General features: G+C 39.1%; 1 protein-coding gene across 2 annotated transcripts in view; it reads right to left on the minus strand.

Annotated features, from left to right (window-relative positions):
- NSMCE2 (NSE2 (MMS21) homolog, SMC5-SMC6 complex SUMO ligase) overlaps window positions 1-26,633 on the minus strand; it is a 213,753-nt gene that overhangs the window by 160,414 nt on the left and 26,706 nt on the right. For both annotated transcript variants that reach the window (XM_041768450.1, XM_041768451.1), the window contains exon 3: window positions 15,230-15,336. In XM_041768450.1, the coding sequence (XP_041624384.1) occupies window positions 15,230-15,336 (107 nt within the window). The remainder of the gene's footprint in view (window positions 1-15,229; window positions 15,337-26,633) is intronic.

Here is a 26,633-nt window from a genome sequence, read left to right on the forward strand (position 1 = left end):
GTCCTCACTGATGCCTGCTGAATTTAAAGAGTATGTATGCACTAAGTGGGGGTGTCAGTATGGCTCTGGGATGAGAGCCCAGGCTTGGAAATAAGGATTTGGGCCTCAGCCAAATGAAGACAGTGATGCAAGCTAGAAACTAGAAGCTAGAAGCCATCTCCCAGGAAAAGAACAGGGTCGAAGAACAGGTAGGAATCCAAAGATTTACCGGGTGGAGAGACATAAGTAGGGTTCACCAAGGGGACCATGGAGGAGTAGCCAGCAGCTAGAAGAAAAAACAGCCATGTGTTGTCATAAGGGGAGGTTGGGCAGGAGGGGGTTATCAACGGCAGAGAAACCAAGTAAGAAAACAACCCACCAACAGCCACTGGGCTTTTCGCAGGGTGTGTAACCTGGAGCAGGTCACCTAACTGTCAGCCTTAGCTCCCTCACCTCCCCAGTGACATTACATTAGCTGCCGTACAGGTTGCCGTGAGGATATGAGGTGATGCCTATCAAGTGCTAGGCACTATTTTTATTGCCATGCAGGTCAGGTCGTGGTAACAGAGAGAGCGGAGCTGGGAAACATGAAGCAGTGGAACCAGTGACCATGAAGTCCCACGTGCAGTTTGAAAAAAGAGCAAGCGGCAGAAGAGAATAAGTCTTTTCCCTTTTCTTCCACCCCCTCCTGAGGTTTGCCTCTTCCCTCCCTTCTAAAGGCAGCTGAGAATGCAGTCATTCCCATGAGCCTGCCAAAGGGGCCTGGCCGCTTTATTTTAGAGTTTACACAAAGATCCATGTTTTTGCAGCCTTCTATCAAAATTATCAGGAATTTGTAATCTGGAGGCTATGTTCTTAAGAAGGGCAGCGTAAATTCATGAGCAGGATGCACAGAGATAAATAAATGTCCCATGGAGATTAAATCTATCAATTAGTGAGTTCAAAAATTCTTCTAACAGTTTTTGAAATGATAAGCCAGGTAATGTTTATCAAATGAAACATTCTAACTACATGATTAAGGAGACCTTTGACCACCAAATGGACTTTCAAGTTAGTTTCGACACAGAGTCACAGAGAAGTTTCCTAGGTGGCAAAAGCTTTCCTATCAAGGATTAAGGTACAACCCTTCCTTGCTTTCACCTCCTCAGAGACGTGGGGACAGCTACAACTGAAAAAAATATCTCCAACACTTGCGTTTCTCTTGTAAGAAACATTGTGAAGAATTCACTGATTTTCCTTCCATATGATAACCATTTCCTTTTTTTTTTTTTTAAAGATTTTATTTATTCATGAGAATACACAGAGAGGAGAGAGAGAAGCAGAGACACAGGCAGAGGGAGCAGCAGGCTCCATGCAGGGAGCCTGATGTGGGACTCGATCCTGGGTTTCCAGGATCACACACCCTGGGCTGCAGGCAGCGCTAAACCGCTGAGCCACCGGGGCTGCCCTGATAACCATTTCCATCCTACTTTCTTTCATAGCCTCTTTGCTTTGAGATTGACTTTGCAATTCTTTCAGTGCAACTCTCAACACATGAAGCCTATATTATATGCCCTTCCCTAACTGCTTATTCTGTGTTACATCCATCAAATTCAAAGTTCCTGGAAAAGCCCTAATTATCAAGGATCTCAATTTTCCTCACACACATTTGGATAAACTCCCCTTTTCTATAAACCTGAGCAGTAGGTGGTGATACCGGGGCGCTCTGGTGGTAAAGAGGCACCCTGCTTTAGAATCTAAACAATGAAAGCAGCATTCCTCGCTCTAGCGTTTGTGCCAGTGTGTGGAGGGGAGGCAGCAGGCGGAGGAGATACGTACACATACTTGGTGTTAGCCTTCCTGAAGAAGGCACACTTGACAGGAGAACAGAGAATGCTAAGATTCATGGAAGTGCTTTCTTTCTGAGCATTCAGAACCAGGGAGACCAGCCTTTAACAGCTGGAGCCACTGGAGAGTGAGTCATGCTCCACGTCTTCTCTGGGTTCTTCCGGTCACATCCTCCATGAGCTAGAGAGGATCTTAATAACTGAGAGAACAAATTCACCATTTCTGTTATCACCTAAAAGAAAGGCAAATGCCAGTTGTTTTTTTCCTTCTGTTCTTGCTAAGTATACATCAGAAAACCTATTTAATATGGCTGTAGGAACTAAAAAGTAGGCAAAATATCTATTCCAGAAATACTGCTTTTCTCCTCTAAAGCCATAACCTCTAACATCCTTAATTACCACAAATATTCTGGTAAATAGGACGTCTGACTTCAAATCCCTTGTCTTTGTACCGTATCACGTATCTGCTGCATGGAATGAGGGCTATCCATGGATATGAAGCTGGATCTTTCTCTGAGTTATCACATCTCACCCAACACAATAAAGACTATGGAATTACTAATACTCCAGTAGTGCATTAATGCTCCTTATCCTTACCTGTTCCATTCACTCCGGTCTAGCAGCCTATCAAATTCTCTGAGGCTGCCTTCTCTATAATTAATATGGCCTCTTAATATTTGAAATTACCTCCCAGTACTAAAGCTATCAAATTGCTTTTGCCTTCCAATTCATCTCCTATGAGGGAAGTCTCCTGACTAAATGAAAATGAATTCTATCCATCACAAACCTAATAAAAAAAAAGCCACTATACTCAGGAAAATAAAAATAACCAAGACAAAAAAAAGTCAGATGTTTCATAGTCTATATAATACTTTTTTAGAATAGTTTACAATAATCTGATTCTCAATGTTCAGAGATTAACTAACTTCCTTGAAACAAACACCTAATAGGGGACAGAACTGAGGCTAGGGGGTAGCCACCAAGTCTGAAAACACAGATAATACTATTTCCTAATGCAGGTAATATTATATAATTAAGCTATGTATTGTGCGTTCACCTAAATTCCCAGACTTGGTGGCCAGTTTGTAAAATCCAGATCTTCTAGCCATAACTTATTTTCATTGATTCTCGTGTTTTGCCCTCAAAGTGCTAAAGAAGGGAGTAGTCAATGGAAAAAAAAATACCTCCTTACGTTGAGATGGTATTTAAACATTTCTAAAACAGCTTTCATACTGTTTCCCAATTTGATTTCACACAACCCACTTTGTGCATGGAGGTTGAAAGAGCCAAGTAATATTTTCTGAATGCCTACTATGTGAAACCTCACTTCCTGCAAAGGCATGAAGCATTTTTCCTACATTATCTCATTTAATCCTTGTAATAGCCCTATGAGGTGTTACCCTCTTTTTACAGATACGGAAACTGAGGGTTTCAAGACAAGTCACTAGTCTGGTGTCATACCGTCAGGCAGTGAGGAAGCAAGGATGAGGCTGGGTGTTCTGATTCTAACTGCAATGTCTTACCACTACCCAGTGACCATTCTTTGCATGGTCCATAAAATGCCTCACACTGACTGTGGAGACATATCTCCCTCAGTGCTTCTTTAAAAAAAAAAAAAAAAAAATTAATCATGAACAAATCTATAAGCTAACCTGGCAAGAAGAAAAAAAAAAAAAGAGTTACCTAGCCTGTGTTAACTAAACACAACAGAACACTAAGTGGCACAAGAACAAGCACTAGAGAAATGTCGGCTAGGTATACTTTTCTTATGGAAAGGACTGAAAGGACAAAGTATCTATAAAAATTGGAAAAAAAGATTTACTTCATTTTTATTTCAGATCCCTAAAATTCCTTCATAGTCACACCACTGCCACTTTCAAATTACAACACAAAAAGTTTTAGAAGGGTCCATAATACTGGACCCTCTAAAAGTTCTTTTTTCTGATACAACAGTTCCATATAACAATATTCTTTTCCTCAAGCAGTTCTTCATTACTAACAGAACTCCTCTCCCTTATGCACATCAAATCAATGTGAAGAGTCACTTCTTATTTTGACGAAATGTCCCAAACTTTTACCTTTGGGAACTTGGTAATAAGACAGGTGTAAGATCAGAAGCGTATTTTATAAAGAACACTAGACAAAAGCATTCTTACTCCCAAAAGATATCTACAACTCAAAGAAACTCAGGGAACTCCATCTGTCTTGAGGCCGGACAAGAGCCTTGAATTACAGATCAGAACACCAAGTTTCAGAGGCATCTGGCTGGCTTCATCAAAGAAACATACAGCTTTTAATCTTGAGGTCCTGAGTTCAAGCCCCATGGGGTGTAGAGATTACGTAAATAAATAAAACTTAAACAAAAAGAAAAACACCGAGGTTCAGAATAACTTCTTGAGAATAACCACATGACTTGAACATGTCCTTAACCTCCCTGAGGCTCAGAGTCTATCACATCTACCTTTCTTAGTTGGAAGGTTGTTGTGATTATTAAAGAGGTCAAGGAGCCCAGAGGGCTTCTCACCCCTCACTTGGGGCAAAGGAAATTCGTCTCAGACTGTTAGTCAAAGGGCCAGGGGACTGACCAGGGGACATTTCCAAATCTGGTTTAAGCAAACCATCAATAGTCTGGGCAAATATCAAATATTCAGGAAAGCCAAAAGAGAAATAAATTCATTATCGTCCAGACCTAGGCTAAATCTTTTAGAACATTTTAAACACAAAATGATACCATACTACAGATGGGCTTTGTTATAATTTTATGAATTTGGATCACAATTAACTATTTATGATTAAAACATTTTTGAAAATGTGCCTAGACTGGAACCCTAGCCACTGAACATTATTTATATAGGAGACGGTATTACATGATTCAATTCCGAAATCCAAACACTTGGACTCTATCTTCCTCTTCCCAGCTCTAAGAGCTAACAGGGACTCCCTTCCCTTCCCATCCTTTTTGGCAGAATCAGGAAGTATCCTTTGCTCTTTCATCCCCTGTGGCCATTTGGACACGAAAATGTCAAATGGGAGCTGTCAGGATGTAATAACTTACAGGACTACCTTTCACTGTTTTTGTGGAGAAAGGGAGTCCATAACACATTCTTGTTTATTTTATTCACCACTGTTCAGTGAGGTATGCAGGACAAATACTATTATCACTCTGACTTTAGAAATAAGGAAGCTGGAGTACAGAATTAGCCTGGTTTTCCAAGGTCACTTCATGGCAGAATGAGGACTAAAAGCCAGATCTTTATTTCCCAGCCCAACGCTCTTATCAATCAAACAACAACTGCTCAGGAAAGGGGGAGAAGGAAGTAAAGGTGATTATGATTTATTTAGACTTGATTTTTAGACTAATTTTGTCTGGCTTTGTGAATTTTCATTAATTTCCTTCTTCATTGTTGCCTGATGAGTTAGTCACTAAAACGATCAGATCAGAAATTATAAATTGTTTTAAATTATTTCCTCATTGTTATATATAGATATTCAACTTTAAGTGTTTCATAATGAAGTGACTCAGGGACTGAGTGAGGCCCATCTACATGAGTCACTTGTTGAACTGTTACAAGAGATTTATGCAAAACTCTTGGGAAGTGGGCGGGGAGGGGAGACAGAAATAAACATTTACCAAAAAGATGACTAAATTAAGGACAAAAAGTGAATGTAAAACTTACACATTTTTCTTTCCAGTTTAAGCTGTGGTATGGGAAAATAAGCGTGAGAGAACAAGACATAAGTGACCCCTCACCATTAATATCAGCCACCATTCGGTGGCTTAGAAGAGCTCACTAATTTAAACTACCGTGTAGTGGGCGTTTCTATGGTAAGAGAAAGAAATTAAAAGTTAACAAGGACAGAATGCCAAGACCATGCCTTTATACGGCCCTCTTCCCTCTCCAGGGCTTTCACAGACGGTATCTCAGTGTATAATCGAGAAAATACTGAGATAGGAAGGGACACATACTACTGAGCTATTGTGGCAAGCCTGTTGAAGGTCACACAGCTATTGAGTAGGTAAGTGCTGAAGAAACTTCAATAATTCAATTAATATCAAACAATTTACCATTGTAATGGGATTGCACACATTTTACACTACAAAGGCAAAACACCTGAATTCCCTACTTCGACAGAGCAATTCCATTAGCATTCTAGAAAATGTGGTAGCCTATAGTCATCTATATTATTTATAGGCGCTTTAAGTCATATCTTAAGAATTTCTTCTAAGAAAACCTTGAGCACTCGATGTTTCTGCTGGGGCTTTTTAAAACACGGTGTTAGCCACTTTACACATCAACTTTAATTTCTGATTTTACAAGAAGGATGCTCTAAGCATACCCAGGATGTAGCCAATTTAAAGTTCCTAACTTATGTGATGTTTTTGGCTTCTGTTACCTGTTGGGGGCTAACGTAAACCTCAGGGTGGCAGAGAGTACTGTGATGGGTAGAGAGGGTTTGTTCCTTGGTGCCACTACCATTCCAAGAACCACAGACAGCTGAGGCAATGAGAAGACAGCCACTGAAGCACGTGAGACCCTGGCTGGCAGCAGAAGGGAAGAAGGCAGAAAGCAAACTAGTCAGGGACATACAGAGAGTAATTGTGTGATGTCATCATATTACACTAGTTCTGGTTATTGTGTCCAATTTTAAGTAACGGTGATTCAGTCTTTCTAAATATCACTTTCTATTAGAAGATAATTAAATGACTTCTTTAAGATGAAATAAAGCATAGGGGGTGCCTGGGTGGCTCAGTCAGTTAGGGAGCAGACTCTAGGTTTAGCCTTAGGTTGTGATCTCAAAGTCCTGGGACTGAGCCCTGTGAGTGGGTTCTGTGCTCTGGGAAGGATATCTCAGGATTCTCTCTCCCCCTGTCTCTCTGCCCACCCATACTCTCTCTCACTCCCTAAAATGAATCATCTTTTTTTTTTTTAAAGATGAAATGCAGAATAATTTGAAACTGTTCATGACAATTGACTGCATTACTCTAGCCCATAAGAAATGAATACAAGGATTTTCAGTGTTTTAAAGAATGCTGTATTATGTGACATAAATTTTCCTTAAAAAAAAAGAAAAGAAAAGCAGCCCAGAAAGAAATGAAATTCAAAAAGCTCCAGTGGTTAAAATATCAGGTTGGCCAGAACACAAAAGAATGAAAAATACAGTGCCACTACTGCCAGAAGCTTAATGCTTTAAAAGAGAAACAGAATAAAAAGTTTTCTCTCAGTGACAGTTCACTGGGCATTGGCTCCACTTCAGGACAAAAGAGCTTTTCCGTACCAATACAATCGCAAATTTACATAGGGCTTGAAAAAATAAACCCATTTATTTATATTCTCTCCACTTATCCTCTTTCTATTCTCTCACTTGTCAACAACTTATGGGGATCACACGTTTGAAATATAGCCGACAACTTGCATATGACACATCAGAGCAATAAATCCAAAGCATTTTCCTCTCCTGCTATTTTTTCAAGTGGGTGCTACTAACAAAGTAAACACAAATTACTTAAAGATGGAAATGTAGCTCAAGGACTATTTCTCTGTGTGCATGGATATATAATTATGCTATTTATTGCACTATCTTGCTGATATCTTTAAGTAATTTTTGGTTACTGAATTACCAAACTTTTTACTCCGTTGTCTCATTCTTAAGCTCTAGTAGGAACCCCCCTCAGGTCACCACTAACTAACTTTTGTCAAAGGGTTCAATTTCTTTCTCGTTGCTACAGATATTGACTATACTTAATGGCCAGGGAACTTCAAATCCAGCTGGCCAATGCCATGCTGCTTGCTAGCATCCACATGGACCCCATCCCCCCAAGTCTACCCAACACTTCCTGGTCACACCATCATGAGGACTAAGCTCCCCTCAATATCCACTCTTGTCCCCATCACCACAAGACCCCTTCTAAGGAAGAGAGGCCTTGCCTTCAGCCTCTGAGGAAACATTATCTCTGGCCTTTCCCAGTGGTTTTCTACTGTCTCGTCTCCTCTCTGAATTTTAACTCAAAATTCCCTGTTAGATGCCATTTAAATTTGATCAAAGAAAATGACTTCTCCTTTACAGAATGCTCTGGGAAATGTTAGAAATTAGTACCCCTATTCCAGGCGCTCTCCTGCTATCATTTTCCATCATTGCCAGGACTCTACAACCTCTACTACCACCCCCACTTTAAGAAGAAACCAAGGCTCAAGGCTAGAGTGGAGAAAAGCCAGAATTTAAGCAAAGGTCTTTATGCTCTTACTCTAAATTTCTTAAGTATGTTGGCCAATTTCACTGTAAATATTATTTTGTAGCTATTTTGTATATCCATGTCAAGAGGCTTTTGTATCTTCATTAGACCAAGCACACTGCTGGCGGGAACTGAAAAACTTAACTGCAAGATTAATAAACAACTGCTTTCAATGCCACACTTTGAAAATGCATTCATTTTACAGTAAGCTTTACTAACATCTGGTGATCCAGTCCCCCATTCAATCTAGTTCCCGGCCTCTCTTCAGCTGCCCACTAACACCACTGCTGGGTAATTGGGGAAGGCCTAAATCCCAGCTCTATTTTTCATACTTAACAATTATGGAGAAAAGTTTGATATGAAAGGAGCTAAAGTGACTATCTAAAATAAGGGTTTGACACTATATATATGGACCACGCTTAGTGTCTGAAATTAACAGGAGCTGGCAATATTAAAGAACACCCACATCATTTAAATAACACAAGTAATGAGCTGCCATGACTGCCAGGGGCCACTGAGGCCCAAGAGTTCAGTGTCTGGAGTGCTGTGGTGAGCCAGGCCTTTCAGTGTCTGTATGCTTTTGCTGGCCACATTGCCACTGGGTCCCTCATGCCTATTCTGTACCCTCCTCTCTTCCTTTCCTTGAGAACATTTCCTTCCCTCCTCAATCCTGAATCAACACTCCACATAGGGGTCTTGTTTACTTCAGACTCTGACAGACAAGCAATCACTGCATATTTTCAAAAACTTTTCCTTCCTCTTTTCCACCATTGGAATAATGCATAGTTTTTTCAGAGGCCTGGGCCTCTCCTGATCTACAGAAAAACACCTCCTAGGCCCATTTCTGAACTTCAGACAGGGAGTCTGATGTACTCCCAAGTTCTGTGGATGCCACAGAAACTACCACAAACAGCTGGGCCTATCTCAGCCTCTTCTGTAACATTGAATGTGGAGAATTTAGAAGTAGTTCCCAAAGCGGGTTTGGGGCAATGTCAGTCCTTCCCTCAAAGAGATTTTCTAGTTAAAGAAGTTTAAGAAATTACTAAATGTACTTCCTTTGGAAAATCACAGTGCATAAAAGCATATTAAAGGCTTTGGAGTCTTTAAGGAAATTCTTTTAATCAAGCATTCCCCAAACTTATTTGACCACAAAATCCTTTTTTTCTATTATACTTATTCACATCCTGATTAATCAGTATTAAGGAGGAAACTTTTGAAAATGCTGCACTAGAGACACATTAAGTCTCAGGAGAGTGTAAACATTTTATAATTCTGATTAAAATCCAACATTTAATACCTACAAAACACTAAGATGGATTTCTATAAACCACCCATGAAAACTGGTCTCATAACACAGAGCAGAATGTTCACCTATGAGCAGCTATATTACTCGGTGACCTAGAAGATTTACATCTGGGTTCTTCCCTACAGAAGCAACTCAGTTAGTGAAATACTATATCCACACCTGACTACTCTGTGTATTAGACAAAACGCTTACCAAACACAACCTTAATTTGGGAATAACTGCACAGAGAGTTCTAAAAGCACTACATAGAAATTAATTGCCAGTAACCCCAGAAACAGACACATTCTAGGTCAAGTGGCTGAAGAGTGAAAACCTAGTCAACTTTTTTTTTTTTTAACTGCTTAATTCCCACACCTGGACAACATTCCTATAGACAAAAAGGTTCATATGAAACATTAAGGAACCTTTGACAAGAAAGGTGGTAAAAGACCATGTACCATCTTGTTATGTCAAGTGTGGAGGACGGGGAGTAGAGAAGTGGGTCTTTTCCAGTACTTTCCTAAATGGCTCCAAGAGATTTTCACTATTTCCACAATCATCTCTCACCTCTTGCTATTCTGCTGACAACACTAATTTCTCTCAAGCTCAGGAATCTTCTGTCACCAAAGTTTTTAACCCCCACACTAACTTCCCTTTTTCCCCCTTTTGTCAATGACTCACCATGTGGAATACCTGTTTACATTTAGTCTGTAGAGGATCATATCTAATAAGTTACATCCTCTGGCCTGAAACTTCCTTCAAATACTATAAAACATTCACTTTCTAAAGGAGAAATGCTCCCCAAATCTGGTTACACTAAAATAGTAACTCCCAACTTGCAAGATACCTCATATGATTTCACGTTAAAGTAGTGGATGTTAAGAAAACTTCATGATTTACAAAAGGCAAAGCTTGCCAATTGATGAAGGGTGAAGGGTGAGAAACCATAGGGAAGTGATATGTCAAAAACCATTCCAAACCATGTAGTTGCATAATGAGAAGGCTGAGGTAAGCTATACCTTTGACCCACCTTGTTCTTTTATTATACCTAAGATTGTGTTGGTTTCAACAGCTTACGTGGGGTACATTTCTACTCTTCTAACTCTTACCATGTTAGTTTGAAAGGGCAGATTAAATGTTCAGGTTAGCTTATCATGTAAAAACCACAGTACACAGGGCATATCCATGAAGAGATTTATAAGGAACAACACAAACAGACCAATCTGGCACTTAGTTCCTCCTGTTCGGTTAACAAAAATAATTTCCCTCCCCAGGTAGGAATTGCTAAAAAATAAATGACTTAGGAAAACAAAGACAAATACCTGGTAGCAATCAAATTTAAATACTTTAAAAATCGGGACACCTGGGTGGCTCAGAGGTTGAGTGTCTGCCTTTGGCCCAAGGCGTGATCCTAGAGTCCCAGGATTGAGTCCCGCATCAGGCTCCCCGTGTGGAGCCTGCTTTTCTCTCTGCCTATGTCTCTGCCTCTCTCTCTCTCTCTCTCTCTCATGAATAAATAAATAAAATCTTTAATAAATAAATACTTTAAAAATCTTACACAATCTATAAGATGCACATAGCACAAAAGAAAGTACTAGTAAAGTGAGGAAAATACAAATAATCTGATTTGCCAATAAATTAACACATGGAAGCAGCATCTACTAAAAGAACATTATACAGGTAAAATCTGACAAAGATTTAAAATTTGTTAAAGTGAAATTATTTAATTAAGCATCATGACAAAAAAATTAGCACCAAAGTATAATGTGAATCTTATACCGTAGTACTTCTGCTAAGCTTTAGGACTGGACTGCTCATCAGAAAGCACACAGGATGTATATTTTATCCCCGACTGCTAATAATGTGAGGAACTAATCTGAGCCTATTAGGAACATTTATCATTCAGCTTCATGGTGCTGATCCTTTTTCACCAAAATTAAGGTGATAACAAAGTTGCAAGGACCACCCCCATGATAGTGGTTAGACTTTTTATCATCTCTTATTTGGACAAACACATACGTGAAAATGGATTTGAAGATTTCTTGAACTAAACTGATACCTATCCTCTGGAATCTGAAGTCCTAAGATGGGACTACAGGTTTAATTTTAACCAATCACATAAACACTAAAACACACAAGTACAGAAATTACAGTATTACCACTGTTCATTCAATACCAATCCAAAGTTTCATTTTGAGAGCCATCTCCTGCTTGACTCATCAAATGGCTTGAGAAGCAGAACATCAGTAATAAAATGATTGTTAAATCAATTCCTGCCATGACTTGCATTACTACTCACAGTTTCTGGCACATAGTAGGCACTTACTGTGAATGAATGAATCACTGACCAGCCTTACATATGTTACTCAACTACTCTGCATATTTTAAGCTTTCTATATATAAAAGCAGGCTTTCTCTGGCCTAGTTTTTCAAATTGTCTGAAACTCTAACAGTAACACAACCAATAAAAAGATGCTTTCATTTCATGTAGAAGTCACAGAGACAGAGAAGTTACATATCATGATCCTCATGCTGAGGCTCATTTGACTTTCATCCTAGTTTGAACACCACTTCCTCAGGAAGGAGTGCCCCAACCAGCAGCACCGCCCCCCAGCAGTATTATGCCCCCCAAATTATTAACTCTCCTTGAATGCTTGATTTTCCCTTTGTTGCACACACCACAAGTCATTGAATAAGACCTGTATTGCTCTTTGTTAAATGCTCGTCTCTTTCTCTAGACTCCAGACATCCTTAAAGTGGTGGTCATGTAGGCTTTGGTGACTGACCTATGTCTTGCACCTAGAAGTACTGGCACCCAGGTTATTTAGTAAATATTTACTCAATGACTGTATGAAAACAAAGAAGCCCCTTTTTGAGAACAATGGTGCCCCTTCAATATACTCAAATAAAAAAGCTTAGAAATCAGGGGAAAAAACATTAGGTCATCAAGGATAATGTTCAGAACATCACTGTTCTCAGTATGAAACTAAGAAGTTTTGCCCTGGTAGTCACAGTGATAAAAGAGGTAACTGTATTGTTGTGTGTCTGTGTGCCATTTTATAGATTTCAAAGCACTTCCATCATGTGTGTGGTTCATAACTGTAAGTCTCCAAAGGGTTCATACACAACCCTCTGTGGTATGACACGAAATATTCTAAAGAGTTGTGACAGGTATACTATCCTGAAGGTTTTACGTATCACTTACAGACTGCGAATTTTTTTTAGGGATCACAGCATAATATCCCCTTTACAAACTAGCTGGGACAAAGTCTTAATTTTTTTTTTTAAGTTGCAGAGCCCTGAAAGAAATACCAATTCTAAATAAAATCTTCAGGCACTGTAGAATATAGTAGTTCTATTTTCTCAGAGGACAAAGAGAGGCAATCTGAGAGCTTCTGCTGCATGCCAAAGGAACTTCCCAGAGATTGTTGGTAAATGGATCCACACCTCTAAGGTTCCAAAGTAAACTTCTAAAACCTTTTCAGAGGTGTATGACCTTCAGAATCCTGTGAAGGTGAGAGTAGGAGAGAGACATTTATTACACAGTCCTCACTAATGCTCTGTGATGATTAAAAACTTTTAACTTTCTATGACTATATGAAAATTCATAAAGAGACCACAAGGTGGATCAGAATTTTGGCAAACATTAATTATAGTAATGGAAGTACTACTTGCCTTTAAGAAAGATCTTGTTCCACCTTTTTAAGGAATATGTTTGGAAGTTGGAGTTTGCAAAAACCCAGTTATCTTATATATACACAATGTCCTATCCCTGCTATGTCCCTACATGGTTTCAGGTCTTAGAAACCTCATACAATTATGATTTGCTATTCTTGGTCTTGTATCAAGCTTATATAGAGGGCATAACTTTGCATCAGAAAGACAATAAACATGTTTTCTCCTCTTATGAAAGATCAGAATCACTAAATCCAAGTTGCTCCATAGCCTGTAGTGTAAGGTTAGGGCTAAAAAGTAGGGTAAAACTCAAAGTACAGTCTTTCCTATTTAGTAGGGTTGGGATAATGGAATGAGGTCTTAAGAAAGAAAAAAATGCTATTAACTACTGAATATGGGGAAGTGTTTATCTTTTTTTTCATAAGTGACTTGGTTTTTTGAAGGGGGAAGAGGTCCATTCTTTAGGTAAAAATACCTTAAACATCTGTGAATCCTAGAGTTTAATAGAGAAAAAATTCACATAAAGTTTTTTAACTTCCCAAATCTGTTTTCTTATCTCTAATGTACACTGTGCAATTACATCTGCACAACATCAAAGTTAAAGATAGAAAGGCCTATCAAATAACCTCCATAGAATGTAAGGGTCAAAGCAGGATTAATCTATGTAAGAGGCCTAACTCTGATCTTGGTAGCAAACACACTTTATTCTATAAAGTCAGCCCTGTTCTTTTAAGTCAGTCATCTCTAACCCTGGACACATATTAGAACGAGTTTTTTTAAAAAGACTGGTGCCCTAATCCTGCTCCAGAAATGAAATCAGAATCTCATTAGAATAAGGACAGGCTGGTTCTGAAGGTCAGTAGGAGTTGAAAACCTCTGGTCTAAGTGCTTTCTGTTATCCACTTTCAAATGCCCCAACATGATGAGATCACATTCACATTTTTCCTATGGAAGGAATATTCACAGTCCCAGGACTAACAGCCACAGTGGTAAGAAAATCAGACTTTTACAAGCTGAACAAGTCTACTACTTCTTGGATATAAGCAGACATTCTTAAGTCACAAATACTACACTTAATAAATACTAACCATTAAAAAGGGAAAAAAATTAAATTGTTTTTGAAAAACACAGAAGAACTTCATCTGTGAACATATAATTATGTAATGCTCATTTAAGTATGGCTTAATTAATAAGCCATTTTTAAAAATTTATCTTCCACTGAATAGTAGCCAATCTTATAAAAGACTTGATTTTTGGAACTTTCCCAGAGATAGAAGTAAGAAAAGGCAAATAAAGAAACCAGAAGTATAAGACACCCTATTACACAGGTATCTGAAATCAGTTCAAAGGGGAGTTTCCATTGCTCAGAGGACAAAGGACTTCTCAGAAATATTACTGCAATCATATTGCTCATTTCTTACTCAACCTGGTACTGCTGAAAAGGATGTCGCTATGTTCCCACCTTTGCTGCCTTATGTGTTGTTTCTGTGACAGCTGGAGTCAACAAAGATAAGTTCGGCTTCTGGAAAAACCAAAATGTCAGCCTTCTTTATTTTTCAACTTGCTCTAAAACTCTCCCCTATTATCTGATTCTATGAATTTTGCAATAGCTGCATATTAGTTAAAGCTGGAGAATGAGTAACTAAGCCTGGTCTAAACTGTATGCTGCAGTAAACATGATAAAAACATGTTCTATGCAATTTTTTAGCATTTTATAAAAATCTCACATTCGAAGGGAGCTTGCTTACACTAAAGATTTCAAGACCCGGCAGCCCAGGTGGCTCAGTGGTTTAGCGCCGCCTTCAGTCCAGGGCATGATCCTGGAGACCCAGGATTGAGTCCCACGTCGGGCTCCCTGCATGGAGGCTGCTTCTCCCTCTGCCTGTGTCTCTGCGTTTCTCTCTCTCTCTCTCTCTCTCTCTCTGTGTGTGTCTCTCATGAATAAATAAATAAAATCTTAAAAAAAAAAAAAAAGCTTTCAAGACCAAAGTGGGGGGAAAAAAAGGCAAGAAAATCTAAAATAGGCATAATACTCTAAATAAACCTAGATGGCCCAGCTGGGAAAATACTTAAGACTCCTTTTCTATAAACGTCTTAATTAAGATGAAATTAACAGTGGCCACAGTAATGATAAGGAACTATTAACAGTTAGAGAAGAATTTTGATGATGTGCTTCTGTTTTCAGGTCAGTAGTTATAACCAAATATTACCAGGTGAGTGGTATAAACTTACATGACTTATTGCAGATTGAACAGCCTTTACATAATGGCTTAGTTCCCGATCCATCATGGCCAATTCAACCATTGCCTTGTCCATACTGTATTCACTACTCACTTCAGCTGAAAGAAAAAGAAAGTAATTACTGTTTTCCATTTAAAATGCCATCTCTGGAAAAAAATTGCTCCAATATCATCCTTACCAGTCTATGATCTAAACAATTTTATAAAAGGTATTACAGATTTTTTTTAAAGACTTCCTTAACATAGGCCTGCTTCATTCAAAATTCTGAGAATACACCCAGTCGAAGAAAGCTCAAAGGCTGGAGTGGAAAAAAAAAAAAAGAAGAAGACTCAGACTTAGGAGTTCTAAGCTATGCCACTTAGTTGTGTGATTGTAAATCAGCCACTACACTTCACTCGGCCTCCGTTTCCTTTTCAGTTAAAGCAGCCCAGCTATGTATCTGCACGTGCACCTCACGGGATTATTAAAGATCAAATAAGAAAGATTTCCATTTCTAGTAGGTTACGTTACGTGTACCAATTCTACTGAAAACCACAAAAACAGCTAAAGTAGAAAGTACAAAGAAGGAAGGGACGGAGGGAGGGAGGGAGGAAGGAAGGAAAAGAGGGAAAGAAGGAGGAAAAGAAGAAAGGAAGAAAGAAAACTCCTTAAAAACAAGAGAGTTACGGGACAGAAGCAATCAGGGACCAATCTAGCAAAAACAGAAAAAGAAAAACAGGGCCAGAACACCACAGTCTCATACAACTCACCCCCCCCATCCCCCGGCCCCCACCCCAGCTGGGTCTTTACTCGTCAGAATACAGAGGAACCAAAGTAATGCCACTCTGCTCCTCCAGGCTGCAGTGGGGTTGGCCTTGGCAACTGGGCAGAGAAGAGGTAAGAGAGAAAGAAAATAAAGCTGGTTCTGAAAACCTGTGGCCACAAGGCTTTCAGAAGGATGTTCAGCCTGGGTTCCCGTCACCTGAGTGGTCCGAGGAACCTCAGTTCTGATGTTGGTGTGAGGTGGTCTCCCCCTAGAAGTACCCCTAGGTACTCCCCTCTAAAGAAGACCATCCTAGGCCTCTGCTCATCTGCACAAATAATCGTGAAGGAGAATGAGCAGATTAGAGGGGGAAAGGTAAAACAAAATCAACAGAAAAACCTTACAAACCCTAAAAAAAAAATACAAGAAAACAAACATCAAGAGTAAGAACCAGCAGACACAGATCCACAAATGTTTCCAATACTGGAGTTATCGATCGATTAGAGAATGAAACAATTATGCTTACTATGTCTAAAAAATTAAAATACTAAAAAAATAAAATTAAATTGAATTAAAAATTAAAATACTCTGGCTTAACAGGAGACGATAAAGAGTATTAGCAGAGGGCAGCCCCAGTGGCGCAGCGGTTTAGCGCCGCCTGCAGCCCAGGGCCTGATCCTGGAGACCCTGGATCGAGTCCCACGTCAGGCTCTCTGTATGATGCCTGCTTCTCCCTCTGCCTGTGTCTCTGCCTCTCTCTCTCTGTCTCTATGAATAAATAAATAAAATCTTTAAAAAAAAAAAAAGAGTATTAGCAGATTGGAAAGGCAAGGTAGTGTTTTTAAGTGTTTTTAAACTATTTTCAAGCTCTAAACGTACAATTTAATAGATCAGGAGATCAGGAACACAAAATAATACAAATTTTATTTAAAAAGCTGAAAGAAAAATAAAGCTAAGTCACATGGGAATGCACACACTCAAATATTCTCCATTCAAATACCTTAGCTCAGACAAATGTCAGGATTTCTTGTCTACTCCGCAGGATACAACAGATCATCCCAAAGTCAAGAAATAATATAAAATACACTTACATTTAGCTTTTGAAAGGGATTTTCCTGGACTTCATTATAAACACATTTCAGAAAATATCTCCTGGATTAACCTGCTTCTAGTAGAATGTCTCTTGGCTTATAACACCCAGACTTCACAGAGTCTGTGTGTGTGTGTGTGTGTGTGTGTGTGTGTATCCCAATATAAAGTTTTTTGCTTTTGAGGAGGGGGAAGGGGGCAGTATTTACATAAGAAAAATTTGTATTTACATTCCCCAAATTAAATATAACATTTTTAACAAAATAGTGTGTGAGAAAGGACCCAAGCCATATTCCAAATAAAACTGTCAGAGTGTCAATCACAGGTCCATGTCGTGAAAATGTCCAAATGTTAACAAGGGAGACAAGCTGTTTAGGTGTTGCTGATACCAACATGTATCTGCTATGTAGATATCAATAGTTTGTTAAAAATCATATTAATTACTTGATGATCAGAAAGGGAATTTTAAGCAATTTATATCCGAATATGATGGTTTATGACTTATATAAAGGCAGGCATTTTTCTGTATTTAATTAATCAGTGGAAATCAATACAGTGTTGGCAATCTTCCTATGGAATTAAACAAGTTTATTTTTGAAGGCACATAAAAACGTGCTTTTGACATTAAAAATGCTATGAGAGTTTGCAAAATAAAATAAATGGGATCATGGTATTCATTATCAAGGTCCCAAGGATGCTAGCAAGACTTGAACCAGATGGCAACTTCGAATTACAAGGCCAAGGAGACCTTGCCTGCGAAGGAGAAAATGAGTGACTGGCTGGGTCAGGTTTATGGCATGAAGCCTAAGGCAAGAATCTTTGGAAGCCATCTGTGGCTTCCTGCAGCCTTAGCTAAGGCTCCAGGGCCCCAGAATGCTTAGCTGAAGGACCTAAACATGAACAGTGCAGCCCGAGGCGAGAGGGAAAACACTAGAAAAGATCAGGAAGCTAGTCCGGGAGAGGAACGGAGACTCACACCCCACCTGGAGGTGAGCCCAGTCAGATAACTTCTGGCTAACGTCAGTGTCTCAGTCCACAGCAGAAAAGGGCTTGAGGCCAGAGACCTAAGCATGAGAAGGAGCCCCATAGCAAAAGGAATCTGGAAGAAAGGCCATGAGAACATCTCTGTCAAGGAGCAACCTGCTACAGCTATTTTAAGATTCTTTTGGTGACTCTTTCTGTTCTTGTTAACTCTTACTTCCCTACTGTGATCTAATGTCTTTTAAAACCGTGATTTGTATTTATGTTTCAGAAGCACCTGGCCATGGAAGGCATAGTGAATTGGTGTCTGGCCCTATGAAACAATCGAGGTGAGGAAGGAGCACGGTGTGGCACGAAAAAGGCAGACAGGCCAAATAAGTTCCCGAAAGATTCAAGAGGAACTAGGAATGAGCACAGAGAAAGCAGGGGTAGGAGGGGGGTGTTGAAGAGGGACTGACCAGCCCAAGGTTCCTTGCTCCTTTACTACATAGTACAGAATCCCACCACCAAAATTCCCCCACTAATGCAGGAAAACTTCCTAACAATCTACACCAAACTAAATCCTATACATCCTTCAAGGGCTGAGCTCAAGCCCTACCTACTTTTAAACCATACCCACTGAGAAAGATCTCCTTCACTTAATTTATCTTTAACAGCTGTACTTGATACTTTGGCACCTGCAACCATAAACAATCTTGTCTTCTTGTATGCATTTGTCTCATTTCTCCAAACAGATTTTAACCCAGTTGAGGGCAAAAATGCTGCTTTAGTGTTCTTGGATTCAATGAAGAATTATAGCATCTCTTCCCTCAATGTTCTCACATGGCATTATTCGATAAATTTGAAAATTAAACTTTCACTGAACTATAAGTTTGTCCTGCCTCAGATATCCTATTGAATGAAAGTGTAATGAAGACATGTGAGATAAACCCATTTGTCTACTATATTTTCATGGTGATTCTTCCATCAGAAAAAGGTTGGCACCAGCACGTGGGGGCAAGGGAGGTAAGGGGAGGGAAGCACACAAATAATGTTAAAATTCACAGAATGACAATCCCAGAGAGAAAATTATCACTGTACCACAAAAGCCTGGCATTACAGGAGACTGATGCAGCTGACAAAGCATGGAAAGCAGTGACAATGAAAAAGAAATATGTAACAATAATAGCTGTAGCTAATAATTAGTAAGCACTTTATTATGTGCCAAGATTATACTGAGCACATCATTTACAGCAAACCTCACAGCAACTTTTTTATCTGCACTTCACCTATGAGAAGTGAAAAACTGAGCAGCTGAAGGAAGCTGCTCTTTGTGCTACAGAGCAGTGAGTGGCACAGTGAGGTTGCCAAGTCAGGCTTTTTAGTGACAAAGTTTGCAAACTTGCCCGCCTGTGCTAACAGGTGCACAGACGTGACAAGAAGGACAACCAGCTCCAACTCCCCCATGAATATCCAGGGAACAAACCCTCTGTGGTGAAAAGTCTTGGCCCCCAGCTCCAACATCTCAGCCCCATGTGATCCATTCTACATAAGACACTAGGTAATGCCACTCAAATGCTATCAGACTGGGTCCCATAAAAGCTTTTCCAGATTCCTTACATAGAGGAAACTGATTAAGGAAATTGATTCTAGCTGCTACGCCACAGAAACGGAAGTACAGCCACCCAAGCACAGCAGCAGAGACATGTTCAAGGGGAAGTCTTCGAATTGCAGAGATACTTCTCAGTGGAGCCAGTATCAAAACCATTTCTGGCATCAATGCCTCTGACTGCCTTCCTCCAGTGGGGTCTGGGGAATCTATGAATATTCACATTTCTTCAATGTGCCACTCAATAAGCATTTATTACAATCAACCTTTGCTTGTATTAATCAAATGAACCTAAGTGACATACTTGAACATTCATTTATAAGCCAATAAATACATAAAGAAGTCTCATGGAGAGCTTGGGGAGTCTGCAAGGCCTGTGTAACACATCTAGCACACTAATTAGGAAACTTCCTAAAAGCACAGTAACTAGCTTGAATAAATCCCCCTACCCTCGCCCCAGCAAATCAAGTCTAGAAGGCACAGATAATCTCCGATTTACATTACAAAATTATAAGTTTCTGTAAGTATGCCAATACCAGGGCTGTCTTCCTTCATATCTCCAGGTCTATACCCAGGGATCTTGGTCAGCCCCATCTCGAACACTGGGGACTGCTAATAGTACCCAAAGAACTTTAAAAATGTTATTTAGACCAGAAAGGGCCATAGAATTAAACCCATTTTTAAAAGACAGTCTCTCTTTCATCTTTCTTTTTCCTGTTCAGTGGCAAACCTTACAAAAATAATGATAGTCACTGAAGGACCACTTCTTTTTAGACTGAAGTGTTCTGACATTTTTGTAAAATAGTGTCTGAATGGATGCAGTTGGACTGCGTATAATTTTCCTAAAGTCAAGCAAACCTATAATTATGCAATCTAAGCAGCCATGCTATTCATTAGACACGTCATCTGTTACTCAATGTCAAAATGCACTAACAGCAATATTATAACTATTACTATTCCCTGTTTGAAGTGTTGAATAAGGCATTAAAGTTACATGTTCTGTACAACACTGAGAAGAAATGGGTGATTTCATGTTGCAATCACTGCAAGTTAAAATTCATGAGGCTTCAATGAGAGAAAGGTGATGGTAGGAACAAGTTATAAAAGCAAAATAGTAACAATCAATGCCAGTTGTCTTGAATATGAAAGACCAGGGCAAAATGAGGTGAAAAGATTGGTCTGAGAAAGAAATGGAGGATGCCAAACTAGCTATTTTTATAGATGTAGACTCACGTAAGACAAATGGCAAGTCCTCTATTTATGACCAGAAGATATAGGTAATACGCCTGTAGCAACATGGTAATTTTTACATAGCACAGCATGGACTCATGAGAGTTTATCACCCAGGGTGATTTCCAAGATCGTCTAGGGTCTCTCCACATATTATTTGCTCAATATAACGGCATTTTAGGTCAAGATTAAAAATGGGGGAGCAGAAGATTCTTTATCTTGGCTTCTCCAAGTTCAGGTGGACATGGTCAGGAAACCAATCAAGCTCTTGTTAAAACCAGCAACCAGTTTGGCAAAAAAAAGGAAGGTAAGTGATACAGCTAAGAGATGTAGCCTTTAGACCAACTATTCTAAATAAGGCCCATCCCTAGCCACAGCTGCCTAGAGCTGCAGCCTAAGGCTTATGTGCTTGAGAAAAATAAAGTCTCTTCCCCCAAGGCCCAGCCCTGAGGTTTGGGAAACATAGCTGAAACAGGGCCAAGCACATGTAGTACCTAGAGCCAAGCAAGTACTCTTAGCAGCCCACCCGCCCCAGGTCCTCAGTAGAACTGTCTTCAGTGAAACAGACATGAAAAAGAAGGCACTTTCCCTCCTCTTTCCCCTAGCATGTCCATACACATCTCTGTACTACCTCTCTACACTACCAGATGTCTTTTTGCTTTGCTCTGCTGTTCTCTATGATCTTAGCCACAGATTCCCTTTCCAGAATCCTCCCTAATCTCCAGAATGGGACCAAATGCTTCATGCCTTATAGGTCCATAAAACTTCTCTACCTTTACAACTAGGACACATGTGAATGTGTGTGTTGGGGGGCACGCCCTTAAGACAAATTTCATCTACTTTTCCCTTCCAACTTTTTGTTCCTGATTCAACTGTATAGTTTTGTCCCTGGCCAAGTTGTTTCCTGAAATTTTGTCCTAAACAAATAAAAATTGCAGAACCGGGTGTTTTTTTATTCTACAAAGTCATATACAGGCATGTCTGAACAGGAACAATACCAATTACATATAGTTGATATATTTTATCAATAAAATGCTGGACTAAGACAAAGCAGCCATTTAGTGTTCTTATGGGGTTGCTGACTCCAATTCAACATGAATCACACACCCAGAAGGATCTGATAAATATCCATGCCATAAAGTACATATGTCCGTTTTGGCAAGGAGCAGGGGAAGAAAATGAGGCAGGGAATCGCCTGATTGGATTTTAAATTTCCTAGAACAGATGGGACCTGGAATAGAGAGATTTTTACTTTCTAAAACAGAAATCTCTTCCTAATCTCTTTAGTGATTTGTATTTTACAAACAAGAAATTTCTTCTTTCTGGATGAATTGAAACAAATGACACTATAAATCATACCTTTCCCTCCCCCCTCCACAAAAAAGGACCAAAATACAAAACCAAACCAAACCCATTCCTCTCTTAAAATACAGCTCCAACTATCTCTAGTAACATATACCTACATACACACCCACCTCTTTGAGTGGGTGTGTGTGTATGTTTTTCCTGGTAGCCTAGTATTAAGCAATCATTTAATATTCATCAGGAGTCAAATTTAATGACTTACTCACTGCTTGAGCAATATTTAATAGAAACTTGTTACTTCTCCCTACACTGTACTTTAGCCATAATTATTCCTCCCCACAGATATTAGTGTGGAGGAAAAGTTAAAACTGAATCCACATACTATAACTGCCTCCCATCAGAAATAACAGTGAAGAGCAGAACAGTGTAGGGCACAAACTGGTACACGACTATAAATGCAGTGAATATGGGGGAAATCTTCAAGAAATACTGACCTTTATAATCCTCTTTACTCATCTATACAATATTCTTGTCAATAATACAGAAGAAGGAAGTTGTATAATACAGTAATTCAAAAAGCCAGCTCTAGAGTCAGATTACATTCAAATCTAGGCTCTATTACTTGCTAGCTATGTGGTCTTTGAGTAGTCACTGTATTAGTTTCCTCTTCTGTGTAATGGGCACAGTAACTCAAAGCCAATACAGGACAAAATGAGAAAACACAGACAAAATGGTCAGCACAGGGCGGCCCACAGTAAGCACAAACAAGATTCTGTCATTATAATTACTGCAGCATGGAAAACTACTCTGCAAATGGAATTAGTCTAAATGCCAAAAGCATTCTACCCTTAAACCAAAAGGTATCAAGTGAAGGTCCCCTCCTTAACTCAGTGGTTTTTCTAACTTGAGAACAAAGCACTCAAACTCACAAAACTGCAGTGCTCAATGAGAAGCTCTGTAAGCCTCCCCTCACCAATTAATGTCCAGAAACCCATTTACTTAGTATATGCTTGAGGCCTTATTATGTGCCAGGCAAGGGGGAAAATGCTTTCAAGCTAGGAGCAGCTACTCCTGCCCACAGAAGGTAGGAAAGGTTTAACAGGTGAGGAGATACACGTGTACTTGACCTTGAAAGATGAGTATGTGTGTACCAGATATTCACCAGACCGAAGGAGAGGCTAAACGAATGCTTTCACCCCTTTCTACAGAGGCTGACTTTGAGTTTAAATTCTCAAAAATACTGAGGATAAGAAAAGAGGAGAAAGGTATAGATTTTAAAAAAAGAACAAATCTTCACCGAACATTGATAATGTGCCAGGCACTTTGAACATACTACTCATTCTATCCTTCGGTACAACAATGTGAATTAGGAGTTATTAAAAATAATTCGATAAGGAAACTGATACTCACAGAGGTTAAATCATATGCCCCAGGTCACACAGTTAATAAATGGTGATGTTAGGAACTGACCTCAGGTCTAACTTTAAAGTAGCATGGCATGTGGGTCTGACTTACTACACAGAAGCAAATAATCCACTCATGCAACAGTCATGGAGTAATAAATGACCAGTTCTCTAGATAAAAGAATTCTCCCAAACATTACCTTCTTGTAAGAAAGAGGGAAAATAAAATTGACTTAAACAGTTCTACACCAGAGTAATAGAGACCATCTTTCATTATATAGACAGGTATTTCCTTAGAATACATAGTTAATATTCCATAAACCACCATGGTAAAGGTATAACTTAAAATATTGCCTGAAATAAATTCTATGAAGGATTAAGCCTACAAAATCATAGAAATAGTCTGTAGATATAATCTAGTCTCCACAAGTCATCAAAAGCACTATGAATCCCAGCAATGGGTAGCTATCATTTTAAAACATACTCACAGACCTTTTTTGGTTGCCTATTATAAGGCCTTGAATCTTCAAGGTCAAGTCTGTCTTCTATATGACTTAAACTCTTTTTCTGTACCCTTCTTGCCCATTTCTTCTTATTTAATCCCTGGCAGACTCGAAGAAATAGTCAATTAAAGGCAGCAAGTAATATATATATGAGCATTTCTAGTCAATGTAATTTCAGTGACTGCTATTTCTCCTTGGTCTTCAAGCCCTTCTTGGTGTCCAAATTCTAGCTAAAATGTGAGGCTGGAAGGCTCAGGAGTCTTAAGGGACAGCCTGGCTTTAACCTGGTTTGAAGTGAGGCTTAAACCTCATGTGATTATTGAGCAAATTAAATGAGAACCTAGGTAAAGCACCCAATATGATGTCTTAAACACTGTAGACTTAATAAATAGAGCCTATTTTGCTGTTAACTGAGTGTGCTTTCCAGTATGCTTCAATACAAATCTTGTATTTTACTTAAACTACTACTTAGTAAATCATGGGATCATCTCATCTATTTTTAAAAATTAATAAAGCATATAGTTGAGAAGTTAATTAAACACACAGCTGAAAAATTCAAACACTATAATAATGCGGTGTCTCCAATCCCCAAACTCCCTCCCCAGAAGCAACCTTGTATACAAGGTTCTTGTATAACCTTGTATAACGAGGTTCTCATTCCATGGAAATAGTCTATATATAAGGCACTCACTTTTAAAAAGAACAACAGAAATTAAGGCAAACCAATATACCAGGGAAAACAACATGAATATTAAAAACAAGAAAGGAGAGATGCTAAACAAGGAATACAATATGGCTGTTAGAGGGGAACTTCCATTCACTCCTTGAATAAATATTTACCAAGCACTGAGCATGTAGATGTCTGACACACTGCTGGGTGGCCTGGACAGAGCAGCAAACAAGGTAAACCCTGTACCTTTTCTCAAACAGCTTATACAAATTTCCACTCCATGCAAAAATTTCTAAAAAGCCCTGATATGACCATCATGCCTTTGTTTGGCTCTTGGTGTGGTGGGAAAGCTTGTTCTCTGCCAAACAGCTCTAATTATTAGAGCCCTTCCAAAAAGAGAGCTGATTCATCACCACCCTAGAACAATTCTAGGCAGTGAGAACAATAAATTTGAATTGCTCTTTTACACACATTAACTTATTTACACTTCATAACCTCCATATAGAGTGATCTTACTCTGTCTTATATGGCTGAGGAAATTGAGGCTCAGAGGTTAAGTGCTTCCACTGAAGTCATACCCCAATATCAGAATTAGGACTTGAACCCTAGTTCTCAACAGCAGGGCTGCAGAAAAGCTACTTAGGGAGTCACACAGAAACAGTCAACTCTTCCAGATAATACTTTTTCAAAGATCTGAAGGTGGCTCTTAATATTCCCTATCTGTGAGTCTTTGCTTCTCCAGGATAAATAATGATCATCAAATTCATTCAACCCAGCCAACCTGCCTTCATTTAACCATGCTTCATTTGCTAGTGTCCCTTTTACAGATGGACTCCAGAAATTAAAAACAATTACAGCCACAGGTTAACCAATGAAGGCTATGATAACACTATTAGTGCATGTGTACTGCTGCGATAATGGGTTATTAGTTTTCTTTCAAGAAATTAAATAATAACATTTATTGAGCACTCACTGTGTACCTGACACTATGCTAAGCCATTTATACACATCACTTCACTCAATCCTTCTAATAACTCTGTGAAGGAGACACCATCATTATCCCCATGTGATAGAACAAAAGAACGGGCTCAGAGGGTTTAAGTACCCTGAACCAAGGTTATATAGTCAATGAGCTATAGAGGGAACATTCAAATTTGGGTCTATTAAATAACAGAATCCATTCTACTAACTATCTCAATAATCATCACCCTGTGGGCATAACCCATTTCTCCATGTCATAAGACTTTGCCAAATGCCTTTCTAAGATCTATTCATATTAGACTAAAAAGCATCCCTACAGTACCTGGGAAGTCACCACAATTAAAAAAGGGGGGGGTATCATGAGTGAAGAGGAACTAGGGTAATCGAGTTCAAAAATGAGATCACTACTCAAAAAAAAAAAAAGGTTAATGATCTTTTGCTTACATGTGGATAGCAAATGCCACAGACCAGCCTACCTCTGTACTCATTTTAAATAAATTTATATCAGGAAAAAAAATCTCAAATGGGGTCAGCCTACTTTAAAATATAAATTTAATGAAACACCTTAACTAAACAGAAATTAAGTCCTCAAAAATATAAAAGTAAGTTTGAGGGGTGCCTGGGTGGCTCAGTCAGTGAAGCATCCAACTCGAGTTCAGCTCAGGTCTTGATCTCAGGATTTGAGTTCAAGCCTCCACCTAGTGTGGAGCCACTTTAAAAAAAAGTATTAAAAAATAAGCTTGAGGAGATCTGATATGAAATTAGATTTTAAGGTCTACGATGACAAGAATAATAATCTGTTATTTACCTCTCAAATGTTGGTCTAAATGAGAAGTAATCTGTCCTGAGAAGCATTTCTTTAAGGAAAGAGAAGCACAATCACAAAAACTATGTCACATTCCT

The sequence above is a fragment of the Vulpes lagopus genome, chromosome 9, assembly GCF_018345385.1.
Source record: "Vulpes lagopus strain Blue_001 chromosome 9, ASM1834538v1, whole genome shotgun sequence".
In the NCBI taxonomy this organism is placed as follows: Eukaryota; Metazoa; Chordata; class Mammalia; order Carnivora; family Canidae; genus Vulpes; species Vulpes lagopus.